A 27,073-nucleotide genomic window follows, 5' to 3' on the forward strand; every position below is an offset into this window, starting at 1 on the left:
TCACAAAACTATATGCATTATTATATTTTCAAAAAAACTCATTCTGTATGATGTGTGTGTGTGTGCGTGTGAGTCTGTTAGCTTTGAGTCAGTACTGCTCTGCTTCCAGCAGCCCTGCACTCAGCAACAGTCACAACATGCTTTCTCAGCTCTGTGTGTGTGTGTGTGTGTGTGTGTGTGTGTGTGTGTGTGTGTGTTAGGTCAGGGCTCTACACATCAAAGTGTTGTCTGTAGAGTTGTTTCCCAGTGTTGGACAGCAGTGACTTCAGTGTCAGCTGTGTTTTACCGTCACACATCGTCAGATGTTTTGCTTATTTGTGGTTTTTGCCCTTTTCAACTCCCACCGCTTCACCTTTTCCACTCCATTTCTCTCTCTCTCTCTCTCTCTCTCTCTCTCTCTCTCTCTCTCGCTCCTTCACATCTGACTCCTAGTATTGATTTATTTTAGAGTTTCTGCAAACCTCTGTCTGTATGGAAGACGCCATACGTCTTCGTATGTTTGTGATGCATGTAAAAGTGTGACGATCCAATAGGAGAAGAAACTGCACAGTGTATTTGTTTGTTACATGCATCATAAACGCATTTATTCTAAAGTCACTCGGATGGTTTTCTATTTTCTATTTTAACACTAACATCACGGATAGTTCCTATAGTGCTGGTTTAGACTGACTCTGAAGTAGGAGCTCAATTAGTTCCTCCAAAAGGAGTTCCTAGAGCTAAAATCATTCCTAGTTTCTGCGGTGCGAACACACCAAAATCCGGGAACTTCCGCCAATAGTTGTAGGAACTATAAAAGGTTCCTCCGTATGTTTGTGCCATGACTAATGTGTGTGTATCCCGTCTCCGTCTCGTTCTAGGGTTGTGCCTGGACTCTGTCGGAGTTGGACACTCTGTTGCTGATCGGGACGGTCGGTCACACACTCAGTTTGGCCTCCAGCAGCTTCATCGAGGAGGAACACCAGACCTGGTACTTCCTTCTCAACACGCTGTGCCTGGCCGTCTTCCAGGACGTGTGCCGGAAGTACTTCCGGGAGCAGAGAGGAAGAGGAGAGGAAGTGGACGGGAAGTTCTTCCGGGAGCCAAGAGGAAAAGGAGAGGAAGAGGACGAGGAATGGGCGAGTTTGGGAATGAGTTCGGGATGGGAGAAGTGGCTGGCCCTCGTGACCCCGCTGATGACCCTGGCCTGCTGTCGCCTGCTGAGGGCACTCAACCACACCGGGGTGCAGTGGGCGCACCTGCCCGACTTCGGACACTGGCTCAACAGGTGAGAAGAGAAGCAAATCACGGTTGGTTTTGGGTTGTGATGTGGACTAACTGTTCTGCAAACACTTAACCACCACACACCAATGCAAACACACACACACTCACTCACACTCACTCACTCACTCACACACTCACTCACTCACTCACTCACTCACTCACTCACTCACACACTCACTCACTGACTCACTTACTGACTCACACACTCACTCACTCACTCACTGACTCACACACTCACTCACTGACTCACTCACTGACTCACACACTCACTCAATCACTCACACACACACGTTCACACTCACTCACTGACTCACTCACTGACTCACACACTCACTCAATCACTCACACACACACGTTCACACTCACTCACTCACACTCACTCACTGACTCACTCACACACACACACGTACACACTCACTCACACACACACACACACGTACTCACTCACTCACATTCACTCACTCACTGACTCTCACACACACTCACTCACACACACACACACACACACGTTCACACTTACTCACACACACACGTACTCACTCATGCACTCGCTCACTCACACACACACACACACACGTTCACACTCACTCACTCACTCACATACTCACTCATTGACTCACTCACTCACATACTCACTCACACACACACACACACACACACTCACTCACTCACTGACGCAAACACTCACTCACACACTCACTGACTCACACACTCACTCACTCACGTACTCTCACTCACTCACACACACACACAGACTCACTCACACACACTCACTCACTCACTCTCTCACACACACACACAGACTCACTCACACACACTCACTCACTCACTCTCTCACACACACACGCACACTCTCACTCACCGACGCAAACACTCACTCACTCACTCACTCACTCACACACACACTCACACACTCACTGACACTCACACTCACTCACTCACACACACACACACACACGTACTCACACACTCACTGACTCACTCACTCACTCACTCACTCTCACACATTCAATCCCATGCCTTCGTCAGGGAGAGCAACACAACAAACTCAACAACAGGTGCGAGCAGTTTCATTCATTAAGACATCTGATTAGTTAACGGTTGTCATGTGATCAACATCTCTTTGCAGCATTACAGTGCGCTTAATGCCAACACAACACTCTAAAGGAGAAGTCAAGATGCTGTGGTCTACAGTGTCAGATGCAGCCGTAAGATCTCTGAGAATGAGAACCGCAGTCACCTGACCCGAGTCTAGTAACAGGTCATTAAAAACATCAAACAGTTTCTGAATCTGTGCTGAAGGGATTCAAAGAAAAGACACACCGACTCGAACTGGTTAAAAACAGCAGAGCCCACAGCAGTGTTGATGGATGAGCAGAGGGAAGTGAGATGTTTTCTCGCATCTCAACAGAAACTCCAGACGAGTTGATTGAGGAGTGTTGAGAACAGCATTAATATCACTGAGGAGTTCTCAGAAATAATACTTAGACTTTTCTGTTTTGACAGGTTTTTTAATATTTATCCAAACTTTCGTTTAAAGTGTCAGAAGATACCTGTAACCCATCTGTTCTCCCACTGACACACATCTGATTTTCTCCTGTTTATGTTCACTTAAGACACGAACGACTGTGTTTACGTGAATAGTGTCATTTTGACATGTTTCTGTGTTTGACGGTTTAGTCGTGTAAGTTTACTTTGCTTGTCCGTGTTTTGCTCCGTCCCAGTTCTCAGTTCTTTCGCGGTTTAATAATGTGCTTTTGATTGCTCTTTTATGATCACGCATGTCTCACAGTAGACTGCTCTTTACAACAGTCAGCTGACGTGATTTGACTGATATGGATGTTACGTTTGGGCTTTTTTTGAGGAGTGAAGACACACACTGTGTTCCTCATTTGGAAGCCAAAATAAAAGCTAAAATCCGATTAAAGGCACAGGAACTAATATAAGTGTTTTGAGTGATGTTTGCGGATGAGCTGAGGTGTGTGTGTGTGTGTGTGTGTGTGTCGGTCTGAGGATGAGCTGAGGTGTGTGTGTGTGTCAGTCTGAGGGTAAGCTGAGGTGTGTGTGTGACTGTGTGTCGGTCTGAGGATGAGCTGAGGTGTGTGTGTGTGTCTGTGTGTCGGTCTGAGGATGAGCTGAGGTGTGTGTGTGTGTCGGTCTGAGGATGAACTGAGGTGTGTGTGTGTGTGTCGGTCTGAGGATGAGCTGAGGTGTGTGTGTGTGTCGGTCTGAGGATGAGCTGAGGTGTGTGTGTGTCGGTCTGAGGATGAGCTGAGGTGTGTGTGTGTCGGTCTGAGGATGAGCTGAGGTGTGTGTGAGAGAGTGTGTGTGTGTGTGTGTGTCGGTCTGAGGATGAGCTGAGGTGTGTGTGTCGGTCTGAGGATGAGCTGAGGCGTGTGTGTGTGTGTGTGTGTTGGTCTGAGGATGGTGTGTGTCGGTCTGAGGATGAGCTGAGGTGTGTGTGTGTGTGTCGGTCTGAGGATGAGCTGTGTGTGTCGGTCTGAGGATGAGCTGAGGTGTGTGTGTGTGTCGGTCTGAGGATGAGCTGAGGTGTGTGTGTGTGTGTGTCGGTCTGAGGATGAGCTGATCTGAGCATGAGCTGAGGTGTGTGTGTGTGTTGGTCTGAGGATGGTGTGTGTCGGTCTGAGGATGAGCTGATCTGAGCATGAGCTGAGGTGTGTGTGTGTGTGTGTGTGTGTGTGTGTGTGTGTGTGTGTGTGTGTGTCGGTCTGAGGATGGTGTGTGTCGGTCTGAGGATGAGCTGAGGCGGTGTGTGTGTGTGTCGGTCTGAGGATGAGCTGAGGGGTATGTGTGTGTGTCGTTCTGAGGATGAGCTGAGGGGTATGTGTGTGTGTCGGTCTGAGGATGAGCTGAGGTGTGTGTGTGTGTCGGTCTGAGGATGAGCTGAGGTGTGTGTGTGTGTCGGTCTGAGGATGAGGTGAGGGGTATGTGTGTGTGTCGGTCTGAGGATGAGCTGAGGTGTGTGTGTGTGTCGGTCTGAGGATGAGCTGAGGGGGTGTGTGTGTGTGTCGGTCTGAGGATGAGCTGAGGTGTGTGTGTGTGTGTGTCGGTCTGAGGATGAGCTGATCTGAGCATGAGCTGAGGTGTGTGTGTGTGTGTGTGTGTGTGTGTGTGTGTCGGTCTGAGGATGGTGTGTGTCGGTCTGAGGATGAGCTGAGGGGTATGTGTGTGTGTCGGTCTGAGGATGAGCTGAGGGGTATGTGTGTGTGTCGGTCTGAGGATGAGCTGAGGGGTATGTGTGTGTGTCGGTCTGAGGATGAGCTGAGGGGTATGTGTGTGTGTCGGTCTGAGGATGAGCTGAGGTGTGTGTGTGTGTCGGTCTGAGGATGAGCTGAGGGGGTGTGTGTGTGTGTGTCGGTCTGAGGATGAGCTGAGGTGTGTGTGTGTGTCGGTCTGAGGATGAGCTGATCTGAGCATGAGCTGAGGTGTGTGTGTGTGTGTCGGTCTGAGGATGGTGTGTGTCAGTCTGAGGATGAGCTGAGGGGGTGTGTGTGTGTGTCGGTCTGAGGATGAGCTGAGGGGTATGTGTGTGTGTCGGTCTGAGGATGAGCTGAGGGGTATGTGTGTGTGTCGGTCTGAGGATGAGCTGAGGTGTGTGTGTGTGTCGGTCTGAGGATGAGCTGAGGGGGTGTGTGTGTGTGTCGGTCTGAGGATGAGCTGAGGGGTATGTGTGTGTGTCGGTCTGAGGATGAGCTGAGGTGTGTGTGTGTGTCGGTCTGAGGATGAGCTGAGGTGTGTGTGTGTGTCGGTCTGAGGATGAGCTGAGGGGGTGTGTGTGTGTGTCGGTCTGAGGATGAGCTGAGGTGTGTGTGTGTCGGTCTGAGGATGAGCTGAGGGGGTGTGTGTGTGTCGGTCTGAGGATGAGCTGAGGGGTGTGTGTGTGTGTTGGTCTGAGGATGGTGTGTGTCGGTCTGAGGATGAGCTGAGGGGTGTGTGTGTGTGTCGGTCTGCACTGGGCAGTAATGGTGTGTTCACACTGACTGAGACTGATCTCCACAGGTTGTCGGGTCGCTGCTGGTTCCTCTAGTCTCTTCTTGAATGCAGTGTTCAACTGTGTGACAGCAGATCTCTGATCAGCTGTGTCACGTCTAGCGGTGTGTGTTGCTCAGGTCATCATCTCCCACTGGAGAAGACTCGGGTCCCAGTAATAATGTCAATCAGTGAATCACTGCCATTGTGAACTAACCGAAATGAAAACACTCTACATGGGCAGAAACTCACATGACAGAAGTACAGAGTGTCTAATGTTCCATATACTGTGTATATATATATATATATATTGTACTTGAATCAGCTGTAGTATAAGCATTAGACACTCATGATACTCAGATGCTTGACAGCCCTAATATATATATATATATATATATATATATATATATATATATATATATAAATTATTTATTAATTGAAAAAATTATGATTTAAACATTTTCTTTTTTACGTTTTGTTTAGTTTGAAACACTTGTTTGTTTCTTTTATACAATCTTTCATTCATTGTTTTATTCGTTTGTTCGCTCAGTTGTTTATTTGTTTGTTGTTTATTAGGGCCCAAGCCCTGAAAGGGTGAAGGCCCTATTGTTTCCGTAAGGATTATTATTATTTTTATTTATTTTTTTTCTGCCTTTTTGCTACTTTTGGGGCCCTTAACATGCTCAAAATCTCTTGAAATTTTGCACACACGTCAGAACCTGCGGCCATCAGGGCCGAACTGAAGCTGGTACCCAGGCGTGGCAGGGGGGCTCGACAGCGCCCCCTGGAATGGTGTCCGAAAACTTGGTCCATAAATCAAACACGCTTGCATGTAATAACCATAGACTGTAAAAAAATATGGACGTAGTGTCCGTGACGTCACCCGTAGGTTTCTGAAGAGCATTTTTGAAGCCTAAAGTGGGCGGAGTCGGCCGTCGCCATCTTGGCCTTGCGTCACTCCCGGATAACAGAAAATAGGCAAACAGGCGGGGCGTGAGTGGAGCTGAGGAGCCGAAATCACCTAGCTCGACGTCATAGATATAAACACTGTTTATATTCTTTCATTAATTTGTTAATTCTTTTGATTGTTCAGTTGTTTATTTGTTTGTTCTGTCTTTATTTACTTTCTCCATTTTTTCCATTCTTTGGTTAATTGTTTCTTGTTCTTTTTGTCATTCTTTCTCTTGTTCAGTTCGTTCTTTTTGCTTTTATGTTGGTTCTCTCATTATTTCTTTTGTTCTTTCTAACTTTAGACCAATATTTCAGTTATTATTCACTGCTAATCTTCCTCTCAACTGAAATATTGTCGTCATTCTCACATGCTTCATAACCGAGTCATGATGTCAGATCTGGGCTATGAGCACCATATTTAATTTTTCGAGCTGCTGTGGAAGAATATTAGTGAATATCGAGTGGTCTGGTCTGTTCTTCAAACAGAACTATGACTTCAGAAGACTGTAAGTACAGTCAGACATCAGGCGATTAATGTTCCTCTGAATCTCTCAGACTGTTTGAGGACTCTGGACTCTCGGGCTCGTATGAAGACTGCCTGCAGACTAATCAAAAGATTGATTTATGAAAAGAGGACTAATTGCTACACTATAAAAGACATTTTAATGTATTCGCCCCTTTTATTAAGCATTTTAATTAGCTGACTTTTTAATGATCTTTCAGGCTCGTTTCAAGATTCTTTTGTCGCACCGCAGAACTGTTTAAAGAGGAGCTATTCTGCTTTCTTCACATCTTCATCTGTCTTCAGTGTGTAATGTTGCTGTTTGATCATGATAAAGCTCTGCAAAGTCCCACAGTTCTTCTCTATATCAGTGTCAGTGTTTCTGAACTCCTGAAACGCCTCCATTGTAGTCTTGAGTTTCTTCCGGGAACGAACACGTCACAATATTCCTCATTATAATAATTAATGCGCAGAATAAAGGGGCGGGGCCTGGTTGAGTTAGTTAGTAGTGTGTTAAACTGGCGGTTATGAGAAGGGGCGGGACATTTCCCAAACACACTCGAAGCGCTCGACCAATCACAACACACTGCTCCAGCCGACCAATCAGAGCACAGTGTGCTTTTCAGAAGGAGGGGCTTCATAGAGACAGGAACTAAACAGAGCGTTACTGACAGACTGGGAAGAGAGGAGCCGCAACAATGGAGAATATGAGGAAAATAATCAACATTCACGCATCCAAGCATAAGTAACTGCAAAAACTTGCGAGTGATTAAAAACAATGACTAAACTGTTTGCTTTCTCTTCTGTTTGTGAACTGGAAATTTGTCAACTGACCAAAAGCCCAGATTTGTTTGATAAATATCCTCCAAACTCCCAGCGTCTAAACACACTTCACCCGGGCGATTGCCTCCGCTCTCTCCTGTGTGCTGTGGTCCGTGAGTCTCTGGAAGTCTGGCACAGACAGATGGTCCCGGCGCCGCTCTGTGCCAGAGTTATTCTGCCCCATTAGCCGGGACCCGACCCGTCAGCCAATCAAAACCCAGCTTGGTCTCGTGCAAAAACCCTCCAGAGAAAATAAGCTGACAGAATTTGCCAACAATCCTGGGAAGTTTCACTTGCATTTTGTTTTTTTTGCTCTCTATTTAGCAACTTTATCCCTGTTTGGATTTAAATATAGTTATTTAAACGTTAACATTTAGCCTGAATTAAAGGAAGAGTCCGATTTTATTTTATTTTTTGACATAAAACAGTTGCAAGGGCCCAAACGCTTTAGTTTTATAGCGTTTAATTTGTTTCCCCTGAAGTGCTCTTGTAATGAGGTTTCTTGAATTGTAAATAAGTAATTTATGAGCATGTTTTTTACTCTTTTCTCAGCGTCAGACGACATCACTTCCCGCCCATATGTCCAACTGATAAATATTGCAACAAAAATAGCGAGCACTTTCATGCTGTGCCGAGCTCTGATTGGCTGACTTTACTCTCCTAGTAAACTTGATTTCCACGACTAGCAGATCTGATTATTTTAATGTCAGGAAAATGAAATGCCATGTACTTTTGCATGGATAAAAATTAAGTCTACACTCATTTCTGTCTTGATCAAGTCTCTTCTGCTCACCAAGGCTGCATTTATGTGATCAAAAATACAGTAACAATTTTGCAATATTATTAGAATTTAATATAGCCGTTTTCTATGTGAATATCTAGTAAAGTGTAATTTATTCCTGTGATCAAAGCTGAATTTTCAGCATCATTACTCCAGTCTTCAGTGTCACATGATCCTTCAGAAATCATTCTAATATGATGATTTGATGCTCAAGAAACATTTATGATTATTATCAGTGTTGAAAACAGTTGTGCTGCTTCATATTTTAGTGGAAACCATCATACATTTTTATTTGATTTTATTTGATTCACTGAAAGTACAAAAGAACAGCATTTATTTTAAATTGATTTTTTTAAACATTATAACTACTTTACTGTCAATTTAATGCATCCTTGCTGTATAAAATTTACATTTGGCAGAAGCTTTTTTCCCAAAGCAGCTTCTAGATGCACATCTGATCAGTTCTTGCTTTCCCTGGGAGTCGACCCATGTGACCCAGTGCTGTGATCTACAGTCGGAATTACAGGAATCATAGCTTTAATAGCAGTTTAGGAATCAATATATTCATACATATAAACATTATACACTCATACCCGGAGAATAGAAATCGGTGCCCTTTCAGTCTGTGTCTGGAGTGTTTATAGAGTTATAACAATACACTCAAGCAGGCTTTACATTAATGTGTCTTCTCTGATGATATCATGGATCGATCGCTCTCATTTCTTAAGTGCATCACCTTCTGTACATAAAAGGTCTAAAAAACCTCTCTCTCTCGCTCCCTCTCTCTCTCTCTCCCTCTCTCTCTCTCTCTCTCTCTCGCTCCCTCTCCCTCTCTCTCCCCTCTCTCTCTCTCTCTCTCTCTCTCTCCCTCTCTCTCTCTCTCTCCCTCTCTCTCTCCCCCTCTCTCTCTCTCTCTCCCTCTCTCTCTCCCTCTCTCTCTCTCTCTCTCTCTCTCTCTCTCTCTCTCTCTCTCTCCCTCTCTCTCTCCCCCTCTCTCTCTCTCTCTCTCTCTCTCTCTCCCTCTCTCTCTCTCTCTCTCTCTCTCTCTCTCTCTCTCTCTCTCCCTCTCTCCCTCTCTCTCTCCCTCTCTCTCTCTCTCTCTCTCTCTCTCTCTCCCCCTCTATCTCTCTCTCTCTCTCTCTCCCCCTCGCTCGCCAGCTCTGATGAAGAATAATTATTGCGGTGGTAATAAATCTCTGCATTCGTACAGGAGAGATGGACATGTGCCAGAGTCTCTGAATCCAGGGTTACAGGATTTTCTGTCCTTGTCGTTTAAAGCGTCCATCGCCAGATTTCTCATTACATATATGGAGCTCATAATTATACGTGCGGTAATGAATCTCAGCGCAGACAGCTTTTATTATGATTATGTTTAAAGCACACAACGCATGAGAGCGAGTCAACTGATGCGGGAATCGTCTGAGATAATTGAACTGAGCTTAAAGGAATAGTTCATGTCCCTGCAAAACCACATGACTTTCTGTCTTCAGTGAAATGTTGAAAAGCTGCGTTTCTTTCATACAAATGAAATGTGTTTTTGGCCTTGGCTAGTCTAATTTAATTGCTTAGAAACTTAGAAGTTATGTTAACTATTAAAAACATTTCTCTTCATTGAAATAAAGCTGAAATTATATATATTAGTTGAAAATCCTAAATTGAAATTTAGAAATGTTTAAATTATTATCTGGAAATAAAACTGAAATAAACCTAAATAGCAATATTGAATTTTTAAAAAAATAAAAACTAATAAAATGACTAAAGCACATGATGAAATGACAAAAAATGTAACTAAAATTAACTTAAATACTAAAGTTATAAAAATAAAAGCTACTTATAAAACTAAACTAAAAACTAAAATAACTCTGCTTAGAAAAATATTTTTTTTTATTTATTAAATTCTAACACGTTTTATTTTTGGATGAACTATTCCTGTGAGGACAGAGTTTGTGTTTATGTAAGTTTAACTTAGTTTTAAAAAAAAGTTATTGATTGGAATATTGAATGAAGAGTTTTGGCTCTTGTTTTGATGCTTTGATCTTTTTATTCCAGCTAGTTTTTTTTTGTTTTTTTTTAGATGTGTGTTTCTATGTTTGGGATTCGCCGGCTCATATTATTGTTTTAGTTTGCACTAATTAATATTTGATTACCCGGCTGAAACGAGCCCTTCGGGAGGAATCTGCATTATCTCTGCGAGAAACGCTCGCTCTCTTAGATCTGTTACTAATGCAAATAGAGCACAGCTGTGAACAACACTTCATCTCAAGCCTGTGAATTATGCTTTTCCAGAAAGATTTATAGATTATTTTTATTTTTATTTTTTATTTATACTTTTATTCAGCAAGGAGGCACTAAAAAGTCAAAAGTCACAGTAAAGACTTTTATAGTCTTAAAAAAAAAATTTATATAACTTTAACTTTATATTCATTCATCAAATTGACCAGCATCTAAACTCTTGAATTGTCGTCTACCTCAGATGAGCCTAAATTCATTATTACTTGATTTTTTTTAGGTTTATGCATTTTAAAAACTGATGCACCTTCAGTCTCGCTTTTCTCTGCACTTTAAAGTTGTCATGACATGTCAATTTCAATAAAAAAATGTGCACACAAAAAACAAATATATAATGCTTAAAGGGGTGGTTGATTATGATTTGACTTTTCTAACTTTAGTTAGTGTGTAATGTTGCTGTTTGATCATAAACAACATCTGCAAAGTTACGACGCTCAAAGTTCAAAGCAAAGGGAGATATTTGCTTTTACAGAAATCACTTTTTAAGGACTACAACAAACGGCTGGTAGAGACTACACCACATTCCTCCCGGGTAAAATGACACAAGCTCTTGAAGCTCCGCCCCCTGTGCCGGGAGCAGCAGCTCATTTGCATTTAAAGAGACAGACACAAAAAAATGTGCGTTTTTGCTCACCCTCAAAAAGTGACAACTTTAACATGCTATATAAAAATATCTGTGGGGTATTTTGAGCTTAAACTTCACATACACACTTACTTATTTTACATCTTGTGAAAAGGGCATTATACCACCCATTTAAAATTGATTGTTTTCATACCTCATTCTGATCCTCTGTCCGAAATGAAGGGACGGCTTCTTTAAGCGTGTCAGTAAACGGCCTGTTATGATTGGCTAACATCATTGCACAGGAAACTGTATCAAGCTTAGTTTAGTTTAGTTTTAGTTTTAGTTTTATTGATTTATATAGCACATTTAAGTCGACAAAAGTGATAAAATTATCAAAACATTATCCATATAAAACCATCATTTACAAACAAAGCATTATGAAATCATACTTACGGTTTGTGATGCGTCTGTCAGATTCAACACAGTCTCTGCTTCATCTGTCAACAACAGTTTCTTTGTGAACTCTCCGTTTCACTGTGGTCAAATGCTCCGAACAAACATATAATCCTCTGCCGTGATCCGGGACGCCATTAAAATAAACCATCCACTTGTTTCTGACTCTCTTAAGTCTATAGAGAGACACAAACCAGTTTAAACCGGACGAACGTTCTTTCACTCTTTCATTCGTCCATTTTTTCGGCGACTGAACGCCAGTGGGCGGGGCCTATGATGCGACGATGTATAACTATTGGTCGATGTCTTGCTCTGGAGGCGGGCATATGCAAATGTATTTACCTGTGTGACATTACAGATCCTGTAATATCAAAACGAGCCTTGATTAAATAAATCCTTTGTTTATTAAATTATAGCTTTGCTATTGCTGGGGATTTTAATATTCACATAGATAATGCAGAAACCCAATATGGCAAAAGAAATCATATCTGTTCTAAATACTTTTGATCTGATTCAACACAGACCCACACTCTAGATTTACGTATCAGGGTCTAAACATTTCATCGATTGTTATTAAGGATGTAGCACTGTCTGATCATTTCTGTATTTTCTTTGATATATTGATCTCTCCTATTGAAGCTAGATCTGTGTCTGTCAAGAAGAAATGCTTAAATGAGAACACTAGTGTACTATTTATGAAGGCTATAACCTTAACACCAAGCACATCTGCGGACTCTGTTGATTCTCTCCTTGAGTCCTTTGACTCAAAAGTTAAAAGTGTGATTGATGATATTGCTCCTGTGAAAGTCAGGGAGAAGACTGGCAGACTAAAAGCACCTTGGAGAAACTCAACAGCAGTGCAGAATATGAGCAGACAATGCAGAAAAGCAGAGCGCATGTGGCGGAGGACAAAACATGAGTCCATTATAACATCTATACAGACAGCCTTCACGCTTTCAATGCGGAACTAGGCAGAGCTAGACAGACTTTCTGCTCAAATATTATAAACAGAAACATGAACAACATTAAAGCTACAATATGTACGATTTTTGTAAGAAAATATCCAAAAGTCACTCGCACAGTGCGATATATTTCCTGCAGTTGTGTACTTACAACATCCCAAAAGTTCCCAATGATTTTTAATTTCAGAGGAATTCCAGTTTTAAATAACGGCTCGTCCCTGTTCAGTGTCGCCTGTCAATGACGTAATATCCGCGTTATCCCTGGTTTCTGCTCGTTCTGCCATAGTAACCATGGCATTTAGTTGGCGTTATGGATGTGACAGTTTTGCATGGAATTGCCCCATAGTAACCATGGCGACAGACATGGACAACTGCGTTACGTCTAGCGGCGCGCTCACGCTGTTGTTGTTTCGTTCAAACATTATGGATCATGGCAAGCAGACTTTGGGACAAAAGGAGAACTAAAATGAGGATCAATATCAGCGTGGCGTTTTCGAGATGCCGAGAGCTAGCGTCCGCGACTAACTTAGACTTGACAGAGACGTGCAAATGTAGAGGTGAGCTAATGTACATAAAACTAATCAATGTTATACAGCTCAACATGATGAAATGTTAGAATATGATCAGTATGTTATGCTAATGTTGATCTCGCTCACTGCTAGTCTCATACAGACAAACTAACACACAGAATAACATTATAACTTTAACACACTCAAATGCAGTTTAGTGTGATAGTGTAGAGCAAGTGAAACAGCGCTGCGTTCCCTCACAAGTTTCATTCGTCTAATAAACTGCCCTGTGTGAGTGTTATTCAGCACTAGCGGGTAAGTTAGTTCGGTAGAATGAAATGTCCTCGTTCCTTTATATCCGCGGGACTCGCGTGTGGCGCTGAGATCTGTCTCTCATTAGCACTCGCGCCGCTTCATTCCACAGTCATGCTAAACACATCAGTGTATTCACTCATCCATAAACATTATTAGATCCATCGTAACGAAGGCGCTGAGCGGTTTTTTCACGCTGAAGCGCTTCGTTACGCTCATGGCGTTTTAAAAATGCGGCGCTCCCATTAAAAGCAATTGAAAACACGCTTTGGTGGACACACGGCCTAGGGGTCAGACAACTAAAAATTAACTCAGGAATCTCGGTGTGATTCTGGAGTCAGACCTTAGTTTCAGTAGTCATGTCAAAGCAATAACTAAATCAGCATATACTATCATCTCAATATTGCAAGAATTAGATGCTTTGTTTCCAGACAAGACTTAGAGAAACTTCATGCTTTCATCACCAGCAGGATTACAGGATTATTGTAATGGACTCCTCACTGGCCTTCCCAAAAACACCATAAGTGTCAGCTCATATAACGCTGAGCAGAACCAGAACATATGAACACATCACACCAGTCCTCAGGTCTTTACACTGGCTCCCAGTTACATTTAGGATTGATTTTAAAGTATTATTACTGGTATATAAATCATTTAATGGCCTAGGACCTCAATACATTGCAGATATGCTCACTGAATATAAACCCAACAGATCACTCAGATCATAGGATCACATCAGCTAGAAATACCAAGGGTTCACTCTAACAACGTGTCCTATAACTACACGCGCCACAACGCGCGATAAAAGCTATATTTTCTATGTTAGTCAGAGTTTTTGTCCGACGATTCTATTTTAGGAACGGTTTCTATTTTTTCTGCGACGTCGCGCTGGAACAACAAACACAAAGTGTGGCGATGATAATCTCAGGTGCTGTTTATGTGCTTTATTTAATGTTAAAAGCATGTCATGTGACTCTGAATATCATTTAGTGCTCCAGCTTTGAAGCTGTAAAAGCAACAATGGATAATTCACCTCAGATCTTCAAATTAAACAAATGGAAACAAGAACGTTCAAACTGTGAACAAACAAGTGTATTCTTTGACAAAGATTGTTTTAGTAACTCAGTAGCCTATGTATTTTTAATAATGTTTAAATGGTGTAATATTTGTGAAATTGATTCTAGCTACTTATCCATTTTCTTGCGAGTGCCGTCAAGATTACTCTCTGGTGCCGCGAGACTCCGCCCACACGCTGTTCTGATTGGCTGACTCCGCCCACACGCTGTTCTGATTGGCTGTGGGTTTTGATTGATTTTGACGCATCTCGCAGTCGCGTCGCTGACGTCTGTCCACGGTTAAAACAACATTCCTTCTGATGTTCATTCATGTTTATTTGGTGCTATAAATGAACTAGAAGGAAGAGATGATTGGTTCATGAGCAGCTTTAACTGAGACTCTACAGCGATCTGGGTTACACTTTATTTTACAGTGTCATTTGTTACATATGTTACATGTACTTACCATAGTAATAACAGTAAATTATGCATAATTACATGCAACTAACCCTCAACCAAATCCCAGTCCTACCTTCCTACCTAAATCCCTTGCTTTTATTTTGTGATTAATATAAATTGCTTTCTGTAAAGCACTTTGAATTGCCATAGTGTATGAAATGTGCAATATAAATAAACTTGCCTTGCCTTATAATGAGGAGGATGTGTTAAGCGATGAAACTTAAAGGTACAAAGACCTCTTATAAGTCAATAGATCAAGGCATATTTGATTTCTCATATCATGACCCCTTTAACTCAGAAAGTGGAGTGTCAAAAACTGCTCTTTCGTTTGGCAAAGAAATGTTTTTATGATTCACCCCATAAATCATGCATGGATGCACACTTGGAAAATAGAAAGCCAGAAATAGTGTTCAATCCATGCACCGGATTCCAGAACTCATGATGACAAAGATGAATATTTTAAGCATGTGGCTGATGCGCACAAAATCACATTCGAAAGATTTTAATAGTAATAAGACACGGTTGACACTTGAGCCGAACTTTAGACTTCAGAATGCTTTTCACAAATAAAATAATTATCCTTTTTTCCGCTTGCTCGTATTTCTCAGATTGACAGGTCTGTTATTGTTCTGCGCTGACCTTCTCTGGTATCATCCGGCTTTACTCGTAAGAAACGCAGCTTTCTTATTTCTGCGATATGTCAGCGTTATTGTTTGCAGAGTCTAATTGGATGAGCGTGGCGTAGTGTTCATTCAGAAGTCCTGCTGAGTAAATGTTTGCTGTTGTAATGGAGGCGAGCTTCATTTCCAGGTTTAGTCTGAACTGACAGGTCTGGACGCCGGTGTCGTGTGTGCGGTCGTGGTCAACAAAGGCTGAATGTTGCGATATGTGTTTTTTGTGTGTGCATATGTGTATTATAGAGTGTGTCGTCTGAGAATGACCCGCTTCACAGGAGAGAAATCAACCGAATTAATGTATTCTGCTGGGAATGAGAGACTAATCATGTCTCCTGTCGGAAACCAGACGGTCTTGAGAGCGAACGTCTTGTTCTCGTGAGGGTCGTGTGTGTGTGTGTGTGTGAACGTGTGTTTGACTGAAAGGTGCATGCTGGGACATTTTTAAAACCTAGTGAGCTGTATCATAAGAGGAGCATTCTGACTGTCAATGGAGTTATTTAGTTAAATATCTTTAGTTAAAATATCTATATTGTATGAACTATCCCTTGAAATTGTTTTTTAACGGTGGTTTTCGGTATTGAATAACATGCACTATTTGTTATTAATCTCTCTCACTTTGTCTTCCATTTTGACGACTTCTCAGTGCTGAGTCTTATAACATTTTATATGGACTTTCTTTTGAAACATCAATAACGCATGGAAGCTTGTTTTCTCACAATTGTGTGTTATAAAGTCAGAATTGTGTGTTATAAAGTCAGAATTGTGTGTTATAAAGTCAGAATTGCGTGATATAAAGTCAGAATTGCGTGATATAAAGTCAGAATTGCGTGATATAAAGTCTCATTTGCGAGAAATAAACTTGCAATTCTGACTTTAACACAAATGCAATTGGAAGATACAAAGTAGAATTTCATGATATAAAGTTGCAATTGCGTGTTATAAAGTCTTTTTTTCCTTAGAATTGGACTTTATAACTCGCAATTGATGTCAGAATTGAGAGACGTAAACTCGCAATTGCGAGAAATAAAGTCGCAATTATCTTTTAATATGTTTGATCTGTGGCGTAAACATAAGAACACACACATGACGCCTGCAGCTCACGAGATTTTGCACATGAGCTTCACACTGAAGTGTTTTCCACTCGTATACTAGCCTGAAAATCCAGACCCAAAACTGAAAGATTAATGGTCTGGCGTCGACTAATGAAGATCGGCCAGCTCGAGGGGCGGCACCAAGCATGCATTTGAAAATCTCACTGCACGCAATTGGATAACACTACGACCAATCACAACAAGTTATCGCTTAGCTACTGTTGTAAAGTTTTCTTTCATCGACGCAAGACCAGGAGGCAGTTGGGATCATGTTCAACAGAAGTTATTCTTTATTGAGAACTCCGCTGTACGTTGCTGCAGTACTTCCAACATTATCTGACTGTGGGAACTTTAAATGGTATTTTATAGGCAATTCAGTGGGCTGTCCTTAAAGGTGTTGAACTTACACACAGCCTTAGAGATGACTACTGAATCTAATCATCTAAAGACAATAGAGGCAATTACCCCCAACTGAGATAATGGTACCCCCCAAATTGTATAAACAACACATGGTCACGAGAACTAAGACTAGGTAAACATTCACACATAGTTCAACTCTTAGTAGAAAGATCAAAGACTAACAAAACCCCTTTAAAGGAAATTGTTAAATCTAATCAGTAAATGGATGCCCTCATGTTCACCTTGAATGCCCAATACAGTATAGTTCACCTTAGTTTTTTATGTGATGTTATGTAAGGAAATAGGATAAGCAGATCTAAAACATATTTGAAATAGATTCTTAAATTTGTAACCCTTCACAACCAGCGGAGCTAACTGGTAGATTATACTCTTGCCGTATCCGGTCGGCAAAACAGCAAAAACGTCCTTCTTGCAAAGGAAGGATTTGAGCACCGTCTTCTGTTCCTGTTTTAAGTCAGTCAAGTCAAGTCATCCTCATTTATATAGCGCTTTTAACAATGTAGATTGTTTCAAAGCAGCTTTACAGAGACAAACGTATAATTTAATGTAATAGAGATTGTTTTGGCTTTATAGGCTAGTGTTTCTTTAATAAAGTTATTTTCCAGCTAAAGTTAATAATAATGCGTTAAGCGCTCGCTCAAGTACTGGGGAGCTAAACCATTTAGTGCTTTGTAAGTAATCAGCAATATTTTTAAATTTATGCGATGTTTAATAGTAGCGATATGGCGATATCTCGCGCTATTTTCTCCCGCAATCGATTCTCGATGCGCTCTTGCCAAGTAGGCTATCGATATTAAAAGCCGTTAGGGCGGGCGTACACGGTGCGAGTTCGGACACTCGGGAGGTCGTGAGATCAGTTTAACTGATAATCGCGTCAAAGCAGCTGGTACACGGCACGACTGTCCTGCATGAATTTTATCCCGAGCCGGCAGCAATCACGTGGGCTTTCGCGCTAAACCGTCATGTTGCGAATGGGAGAGAGAGAGAGAGAAAAGTGTGTGTGTGTGTGTGTGTGTGTGTGTGTGTGTGACAGTGACAGTGTATGCGCATGCTGTATGGTTGCTGCCACTGAGGTATAGCCCCATCGACGTGGTTGTGTATGATTTGGCAATAGGGGACAGCTGGTGAAAAAACATGTTTAAAAATTATCGGGAGGTCGGGAGGTGCTTGTAACGTGCTCGGCTCGGCTTGTAATTCCTCTCACACGCTACGAGCCGCGACCATGCGAGCATCACCGATTCCACTCGATTTCTCCCGAGTGAAAAAAATCATCTGCAGCAAAACAAAAATAGTGTTTGTGACTGTTTTGTTGCAACTGATAAGACACAAGTTGTTTTTGTTATTGTATTTCATCCAAAAACGAAATGGAGATTCATTTTCCTAATTAAAAAAATATATATTTTTATTTCTTAAAACATGATATATTATGAGTTATTACTGATAATATATCGATTATCGCAGTATCGCCATATCGTGATATTATCGGTATCGTGAACAATGTATCGCGTATCGTATCGTGACGTACCCAGTGATTCCCAGCCCTATTTAATAGGGAGCCAATGCAGTGTTGACAGAACCGGGCTAATATGGTCATACTTCCTGGTTCTGGTAAGAACTCGAGCTGCTGCGTTTTGGACCAGCTGTAGTTTGTTTATTAAGCGTGCAGGGCAACCACCCAGTAGAGCATTACAATAATCTAGCCTTGAGGTCATGAACGCATGGACTAATTGTTCCGCATTTGTCAATGAGAGCATATGACGTAATTTAGATATATTTTTAAGATGGAAAAATGCGGTTTTACAGATACTAGACGTGACTTTCAAATGAAAGATTGGTATCAAAGAGCACACACACACACACACACACACCCAGGTTCCTAACCGACGACGAAGACTTGACAGAGCAGCCATCAAGTGTTAGACAGTATTCTAGATTATTACGTGAGGAAGTTTTTTGTCCAATAATTAGAATCTCTGTTTTTTCAGAATTTAGTAGTAGGAAATTACTAGTCATCCAGTTTTTTATATCAGCTATGCATTCCGTTAATTTTGTGAATTGGTAAGTTTCGTCAGGGTGTGAAGAAATATAGAGCTGAGTATCATCAGCATAACAGTGAAAGCTAATGCCATGCTTCCTAATGATATTTCCTAATGGTAGCATGTACTGTGTGTGTGTGTGTGTGTGTGTGTGTGTGAGGGTAGCATGTACAGAGTGAACAGCAACGGTCCTAGTACTGAGCCTTGTGGTACGCCATACTGAACTTGTGATCGATGAGACATCTCTTCATTTACTGCTACAAACTGATAACGGTCAGATAAGTATGATTTAAACCATGCTGATGCAATTCCACTAATGCCAACATAATTTTCGAGTCTATTGAAAAGAATGTTATGGTCGATAGTGTCAAATACAGCACTTAGATCGAGTAACACTAATAGCGAGATACAACCACGACCGGATGATAAGAGCAAATGTTTTAGATAGAAAGCCAAGTCTAACTCGTTCATTGTAGCGGCCAAAGCCGTTTCAAACAACTGGTGTTCATCCATAGCCATCTTGCAATGTTTACTAATGACTTCGACATCACAGCGCTGTCGTCATCTCGCCTCTGGCCCGCCGATATCAGATAACCCGATGTGATTGGTGCAGCTCGGATCGAGGGGCATAGTTAATGAGCATCATTACTCGACACCAGAGCAACTCGTGAGAACTTCCAGGTACTCGTATACGCTCTCCGAAGCAATCTGAGACGATCATGCATGCCCTTGCACTTACTTTGAAACCCGACCCTGAAATGCACTCTTATGCAGACAGGTGTGTGTGTGTGTGAGATGCATTAGTATTCTTCAGGCTGTCTGAGAGAGGATAGATGAGGAGCAGAGAGATGCTCAGGGTCACTGGCATCAGGAGGAACATTTCTCTCTCCGTCTGCATCTTTCTCTTTCTTTTCTTCCGTTCTCTTTCAGCGCCGCATTCGTTCCTCGTCTCGCTCTCTCGCCTCCTTTCTCCTTTCCTATACGTAATACACTAAATAAAATCACTGCTCGTGTTTAGTTACACACACTCTTAAAGAATAAAGGTTCCAAAACGTTACATTTTTGGTTCGGAATCTAAAGAACCTTTTTCACTATGAAGAACCTTTTGTGGAATGGAAAGATTTCATGGAACCACAGATGCCTTTATTTGTAAGAGTGTATCATGTTTATTTAATTCTAGACAAAGCTGTGTTTAACTTTATGATGTTTTATGGACAGTCAGTCCGTCGTTATAGTCGGTGAACTGATTAGCACACAAACCCTGGAGTTGCTGAAGTTTGAGCCTTATTTATTTTCTTTCTGAGTTGGACGTGACAAAAGTAATGCAATTTCAAAAGCCACCCAGTGAGAGCGAGTTGTTAGACGGATTTAAAGCATGAACTTGTTATTTTTTAGCCGATTCATTAAAAGAGTCGCCTTAAAATGAGTCATTTGTACTTGGCAACATGGAACTATTTGTTTTCTAATTCATTTCTTGATATAAATTTGTCCAGTCTCAGCTGCAAACTCACAACTCAGCTAAAACATCATTTCATTTAATGTGATGCTTTAGATTCGATATCAGTGCTGAATTACACTCTCTCTCTCTCTCTCTCTCTCTCTCTCTCTCTCTCTCTCTCTCTCTCTCTCTCTCTCTCTCTCTGTCTGTCTGTCTGTGGTAATGAGCATTGGTTTCTGTGGCTTCATGTCAGTGTCACATTCATGCACACCTTTAGCACTCACCCTTCCTTTACTTCCATACACACCTGCTCTCACACACACACTCACACACACACCTCATCATGTCCACACTGCTGACACACACACACACGTACACACACCTTTCCGTCTGGCCTCTGTGGCCCACACCTGATTACCTTAGATGAGAGGAGCACTCCAGCTGCATTCTGAACACTCTCTCTCTCACACACACACACACACACACACACACACACACACACACACACACACACACACACACACACACACACACACAGAGAAACACATACATACAGACACACACACACGTACACACACGTACACAGACACACACACATATACATACACACACATATACATATATATATACACGCACACACACACACACACACACACACACACACATATACATACACACACACACACACATACATATACACACATACACACATACACACACACACACACACACACACATACATACATATACACACACACACACACATACATATACACACACACACTCAGTCAGTCTGGTTCACTATATTTGTGGGGACTCTCCATAGATGTTTTATTTATTTCATTTTATTTTATTTATTCTTGAAGCTGGGTGGTTTTGTTCATGGTAAATAAATGGGAAAAAAATATATTTTGGAACCAAAACCACTGGACAAGTAAACAGTCAGTGTTGTGTATTATAGAAAAAACAATATTATCTCTCTCTCTCTCTCTCTCTCTCTCTCTCTCTCTCTCTCTCTCTATATATATATATATATATATATATATATATATATATATATATATATATATTGGGTTAGAAATGTAGAAACTTATCATGCATCATTAATCATGCAGCTCCCAGACAGAGTACTTTTCCAAGTTCCCAAGTCACAACTTGTCGTCTATTGCACTTTTCCATGTAGGAAGTTTGAAATTCTGAGTTGCGGCATATGAGGATCAGTGAGATTTCTGTGTGTGTGTGTGTAGAACAGAAATTCAAAGTGTGTTATTGCACAAAGACCCAACTTAACATGGAAGAGGTGTTGCATCATGTCTGTTTATGCTGTTATACTGTACGTGTTTAAGGTTCAAATCATATGGGGTTTGTCTTTCTGCTGTTTTATATTCAACGTTTGTGTGCATGCATATGTGAGGAGAACACGTCTGTCTTGTTGTTTATTCACTGTGTGTGTGTGTGTGTGTGTGTGTGTTTCAGTGGGGATCACAAGCCCTTCCTCTCGGTGTTGTCGGTGTTGTCTCTGGTTCTGATCTTCCTCCTGGTTCAGCGTCACTGTTCGCTGGTGTCTAAGATCGCACTGGCGCTCGGCATGCTGGGAGTTTACAGCTATCGCGCCGCTGTCGGAAACGTCCTGTTCCCATGGCAACACAGCAGCCGCACCGTCTCCAAGTAAGTTTGATGATATTTAAATATCGTATTGACATATTCCTTGAATGTCAGATGGTGAATAAATTAGCTCCCCTCATTATCGTTTGTTGTCTGAAGTTTCTCCACTAACTTTGTCCGTGAGTTTAGAAACGTCGAGAGTTTTTAACGTGAGAGCTCGACTCTAGAGAGTGAAGGTTGGTTTAGGAATGATTAAACTCGTTATTAACAGAAATCACACACACACACTGGATAAACCACATTAGCATGAGTCAGACTGATTCTGTTAACTTTTCTGGAAAAAAATCACACTGTCTGACAAATATATATTAATGTTGCATGATTCTGGATAAATAAAGAATCATAAATGTTTGGTTTCAAACCGAGATCACGATTCTCCCACGATTATGAACGGACTAAATAACAAAAAAACATGTAATTTTATTTACAAGAGGTTCTAACAAATTGTTAATTGCTGCAGTTTAATGAATCTGAATGAATTATTTTTAAGAATATGGTTTGAGTGAATGATTCAATGACGCACTTATAGACCAATTTCGAGCCGACGTCACAGTTACGTCACGGCGTTAGCTGGAGGCAAAACAAAGGGAAAACTGGAGGCGGCCAATACAAACCAGCACAGATTCGGCTACATAATAAGGAGCTTAAATTATTATTATTGTTATTAAATGTCATTGTGTTGTTGTGTGCAAGATTTTACGGAGTACAGACATAATGTTTTCTAAATGATTATGATTATTTGTGAATCATCTATGAATTGTATACATTGTTTTGATTGGTTGTGACTAGATAGACTACATAGTTAAAAAATGAATATGCTGTATCTGGAATTTTTATTTCTAGAAAATATTCACATCATTAAAATTGCACCGTAATGTCACTCGTTACATTGTCGTCTTCTGTCTGGCCTTGGCACTGGCTAGGCAGAACTGCGGATTGTAGGCTACCACACAAGTCTTGTACGTGAGCATTTAGTACAGTTATAGGCATCTAAATATATATATGCCCTCAGTTTCTCTTTACGCTCAGTTTCTCTATCAGGTCGGTGTAGAGGTCAGGCCACTCAACCGGAGGTAGCGTTAACGTTAATCCTGTCAGATCGTCCATCCATTGACTGGGCGTGTACGGGTCAGCCAATCTGGGATGTCCGTTAAAATTAACTTTTGCAAATAACAATTGCAGTCCTGGACAGTGAGTGACCTTGCACGTTAAGATAAAATCGGATTTTCTCCAGTCATTATTAAAAAACAAGCTAACAAACGTTAGTGAAGCGGCCAGAGGGATCGTTCTGCCACCACCTAAGCTCCGCCCACAAAAAAACGTCACTATGTTTACCAACTGAAAAGGAGTCTATAAGTACTTCATTGTTTCATTACTGGATGAATCAGTGTTTTTGAACGAATCTCTTGAGTGAATGATTCAATGACGAATTCATTTCTCACAGTCACTTGCCGCCACCTACTGGTGTAACGATGTAATCGATACAATCGTTATTTGAAGCGCCGTGTCACTTTCAAAAGGTGACTTGCTCAGTGTTTTTATCCTATATATACACTTTTATCCCAGTTCTTCTGTGGTAATATAGAAAAAATGTCACTGTGTGGTTGAAAGACTGTGTGTGAAGCGGGTTCATACTTGTATACATGACGACGGCTCTCTTATAGATCTGAACGTTCGCTGTGATTTTGTCAAAGGTATAATAGACCAAAGTGAATCGTTGTCATTTAGAAATGAGTTATACGGGAATACTCATTAAATACTGTATGTTTACACACAGTACATATACATATTTATACTCGTATGCATCTGTGTACTTGTGTAGAGTGTTTCTGGCCTAAGAGAGCCCCAGTTAAGATCTTCACACACACTCATAAAAGTAAAAGTAAAAAGAGTTTTCTAAGGAACACACACACAGTTTCACACACACAGACTCCTGTGACAAAATATCACCGCTCGCCTCTTCCCCTTGACATTTACTCCCACCTAATTAAATCTTTGACCTCCTGGCCTCGGTGCAGCGCCACAGGCTGTGTCCCATTACACACTCTCCATGTGACCGAGAGAACGAGAGCGAGAGGTAATTGGCACTGCCACCCTGTGCCACCGGACTCACTCTCACACTCATTAATCACTGCGGGACATTGTTTATGTTGCCCTGGCAACCTCTGGCTCGCCTGTTAAATAGACGACCGCTGACTTCAACCCCATCGCTTCGACTCGCGCTCGCCTCGCTTTCTGCCTCTCCATCACACGCTTTCTGCCATTGCCCTTAATGAGTGTTGATTTTAGTGCATTTAAAAGGGTAGCTCACCTAAAAATGGAACAATTTATTTTACTCTCATGCCATTTCAAATCTTCTTCCATGGAAAATTTTGAAGAATTGTTCTGTTTGATTTCTTTCCAGCCACATAAAATATTAAAAATTAAGTTCCCATTTATTTTAATTTACTTGTGAAATACTGAATATAGAGAATGAGGTAAAAGAGCCTTATTTGCAAAAGCATCATCTTAGTTTGCTCTAGAACATTTGTTAAATCAACCTGAGAAATACATTATTTGCCATATTTAAGATAAAGAAACTCCATTTATGGTGCCATTATTGTCAGGTTTTGATGTCACTTGACTTTGCTATATATATATATACAGTGCAATGCATAAGTGAATACACCCATGCTAAAGTTGACTAAAAAGAGGAATAAAAAATCATATTTTGGAAATTTAACTTAATGCCTTAATTTAAAAAATTAGGAAAAATCCAACCTTTAAGGACACCAATTTTCTTTGTGAATGAATAATGTATCGTAAATAAATAAATGTTCTTCCTTAAAATACATGGTGCATAAGTGAGTACACCCCTATGTTAAATTCCCATAGAGGCAGGCAGATTTTTATTTTTAAGTATTTATTAAAAAAAAATTTTTAGGATACTATGCATCCTGATAAAGTTCCCTTGGCCTTTGGAATTAAAATAGCCCCACATCATCACATAGCCTTCACCATACCTAGAGATTGGCATGGGGTACTTTCCATAAGATCATCTCTCAATGCAAATCAAACCAGCTTTTAGGCTAACTGAAATAAAATCATGCCAATCTCTAGGTATGAGATAAAAAAAAATAATAAAAAAAACTTAAAAATAAAAATCTGCCTGCCTCTATGGGAATTTAACATAGGGGTGTACTCACTTATGCACCATGTATTTTAAGGAAGAACATTTATTTATTTACGATACATTATTCATTCACAAAGAAAATTGGTGTCCTTAAAGACCCACTCCGATGAAAATCATGTTTTTCTAGGTGTTAACATGTTCTTGTGGCATTTTTCTGATGTTAGAGGACATATCTTGAGAAAAATAAGTTCAAAGTTGTATTTCTGAGTATTTCTGCATTCAAATGGCTGTGAATCAGTAGCAGACGCTAAAATGCCAGCTAAAATAGACTGGAGTTGTGACGTAGTAACTCCACTGGGCGGTGCCACAAGCTTATACTCCCCTCCGCCCCCGCGGCTCAGGTTCTGAGGAGTAGAGAAGACGATGGCGGATCAACACCTATGTGCGGTAGCGGGTTGCAATGCTAACTGTACGTTCACACCGCCGCCGACTTGAGCGGCAAAGAAGCTCTGGCCGCCCTGTCAAGGACGCTTGTCAAAAAGTACGAGGAAGCTTGTTGACGCTTTGGCCGCTCTGACGTAGCAGCATTCTATGTTCGACCATGGGAGAAGAGAAGTGTCACACCATGAAAAGTAAACAAAATAAACAAGCAATACATTGACACTAGAAACCTTTTATAATGACAGCATTTGTATAACCGTTTTGGTCACATTATTATTTATTATTATTAATAGTGAGTGCGCGCGCGCGGCCGAGGCTCTCTCTCTCTCTGCTATCTCTCTGCGTTCTTATATGCCCTGTCAAGCGCACCCTGTTAAACTGGCAGGACTTAAAAACACATGCAAATGATAAACTTTCACTCTGATGGTTAAACTGCAATTAATCCGATAATGATAGGAAACCCAGCAACGGCGATGATCAGCTTCTCCTCCGTTTTCTCGGAAGCTCAAGTCGGCGGCGGCGTGAACGAGCGAGGGGGAGGGTCGTCTCCGTGCCAACGGCTCCCCCCACAACGCAGAGGCGAATTGCTAATGAGCTACTGCCGCTCTGCTGAAGCAAAGTCCCAGAAAACGGCACAGGTTTTGTGATTTTGGCTAAAAACGGCATAATCATCATTTAAAGACCACTGAGAATGTTTAAAAATAGCTCAAAATATGATCGGAGTGGGACTTTAAAGGTTGGATTTTTCCTAATTTTTTAAATTAAGGCATTAAGTTCAATTTCCAAAATATGATTTTTTATTCCTCTTTTTAGTCAACTTTAGCATGGGTGTATTCACTTATGCATTGCACTGTATATATTAGGGGTGTAACGATGCATGTATTGTCCTGAACCGTCACGGTTGGATGCATACAGTCAGACGCTGAATACAGTCTCAGGCGATCCACACTCCAGTCCAGAAGGGGGCGTACGGTAATGCAATGCTGTTTGGTAACCGCCATAACACGCAAGAGCTTGATAGTAGTCCACATGCTGAGTTTCGATTCATTTTTGTGATGCGCTTAGGGTTGTTGCGATAACCGCAATATTGTAGTACCGCGCTACTGACAAACCGCAGCAACCGCGATATTCGCATTTTCTTTTTTCATAAGGCTATACCCTTCTTGTTTTGAACTTCATGCATGTGTATTGAATGTTAAATAAGTTAATAATGATAACAAGACTGTTTTTATCATGGTGATTTGTACAGAGGCTTCGTGGATTTGCACTTAAACCTTAAGTTG

At 41.2% G+C, this 27,073-nt stretch overlaps 1 protein-coding gene across 1 annotated transcript in view; it reads left to right on the plus strand.

The window, feature by feature from the left end:
* The window catches only part of pigg (phosphatidylinositol glycan anchor biosynthesis class G (EMM blood group)), a 144,511-nt gene that overhangs the window by 82,020 nt on the left and 35,418 nt on the right, over positions 1-27,073 (plus strand). Inside the window, exons 9-10 of the mRNA XM_084133084.1 lie at positions 858-1,264; positions 22,049-22,240. Of these exons, the coding sequence (XP_083989210.1) occupies positions 858-1,264; positions 22,049-22,240 (599 nt within the window). The remainder of the gene's footprint in view (positions 1-857; positions 1,265-22,048; positions 22,241-27,073) is intronic.

Source organism: Abramis brama (assembly GCF_963993115.1).
Source record: "Abramis brama genome assembly, chromosome: 13".
In the NCBI taxonomy this organism is placed as follows: Eukaryota; Metazoa; Chordata; class Actinopteri; order Cypriniformes; family Leuciscidae; genus Abramis; species Abramis brama.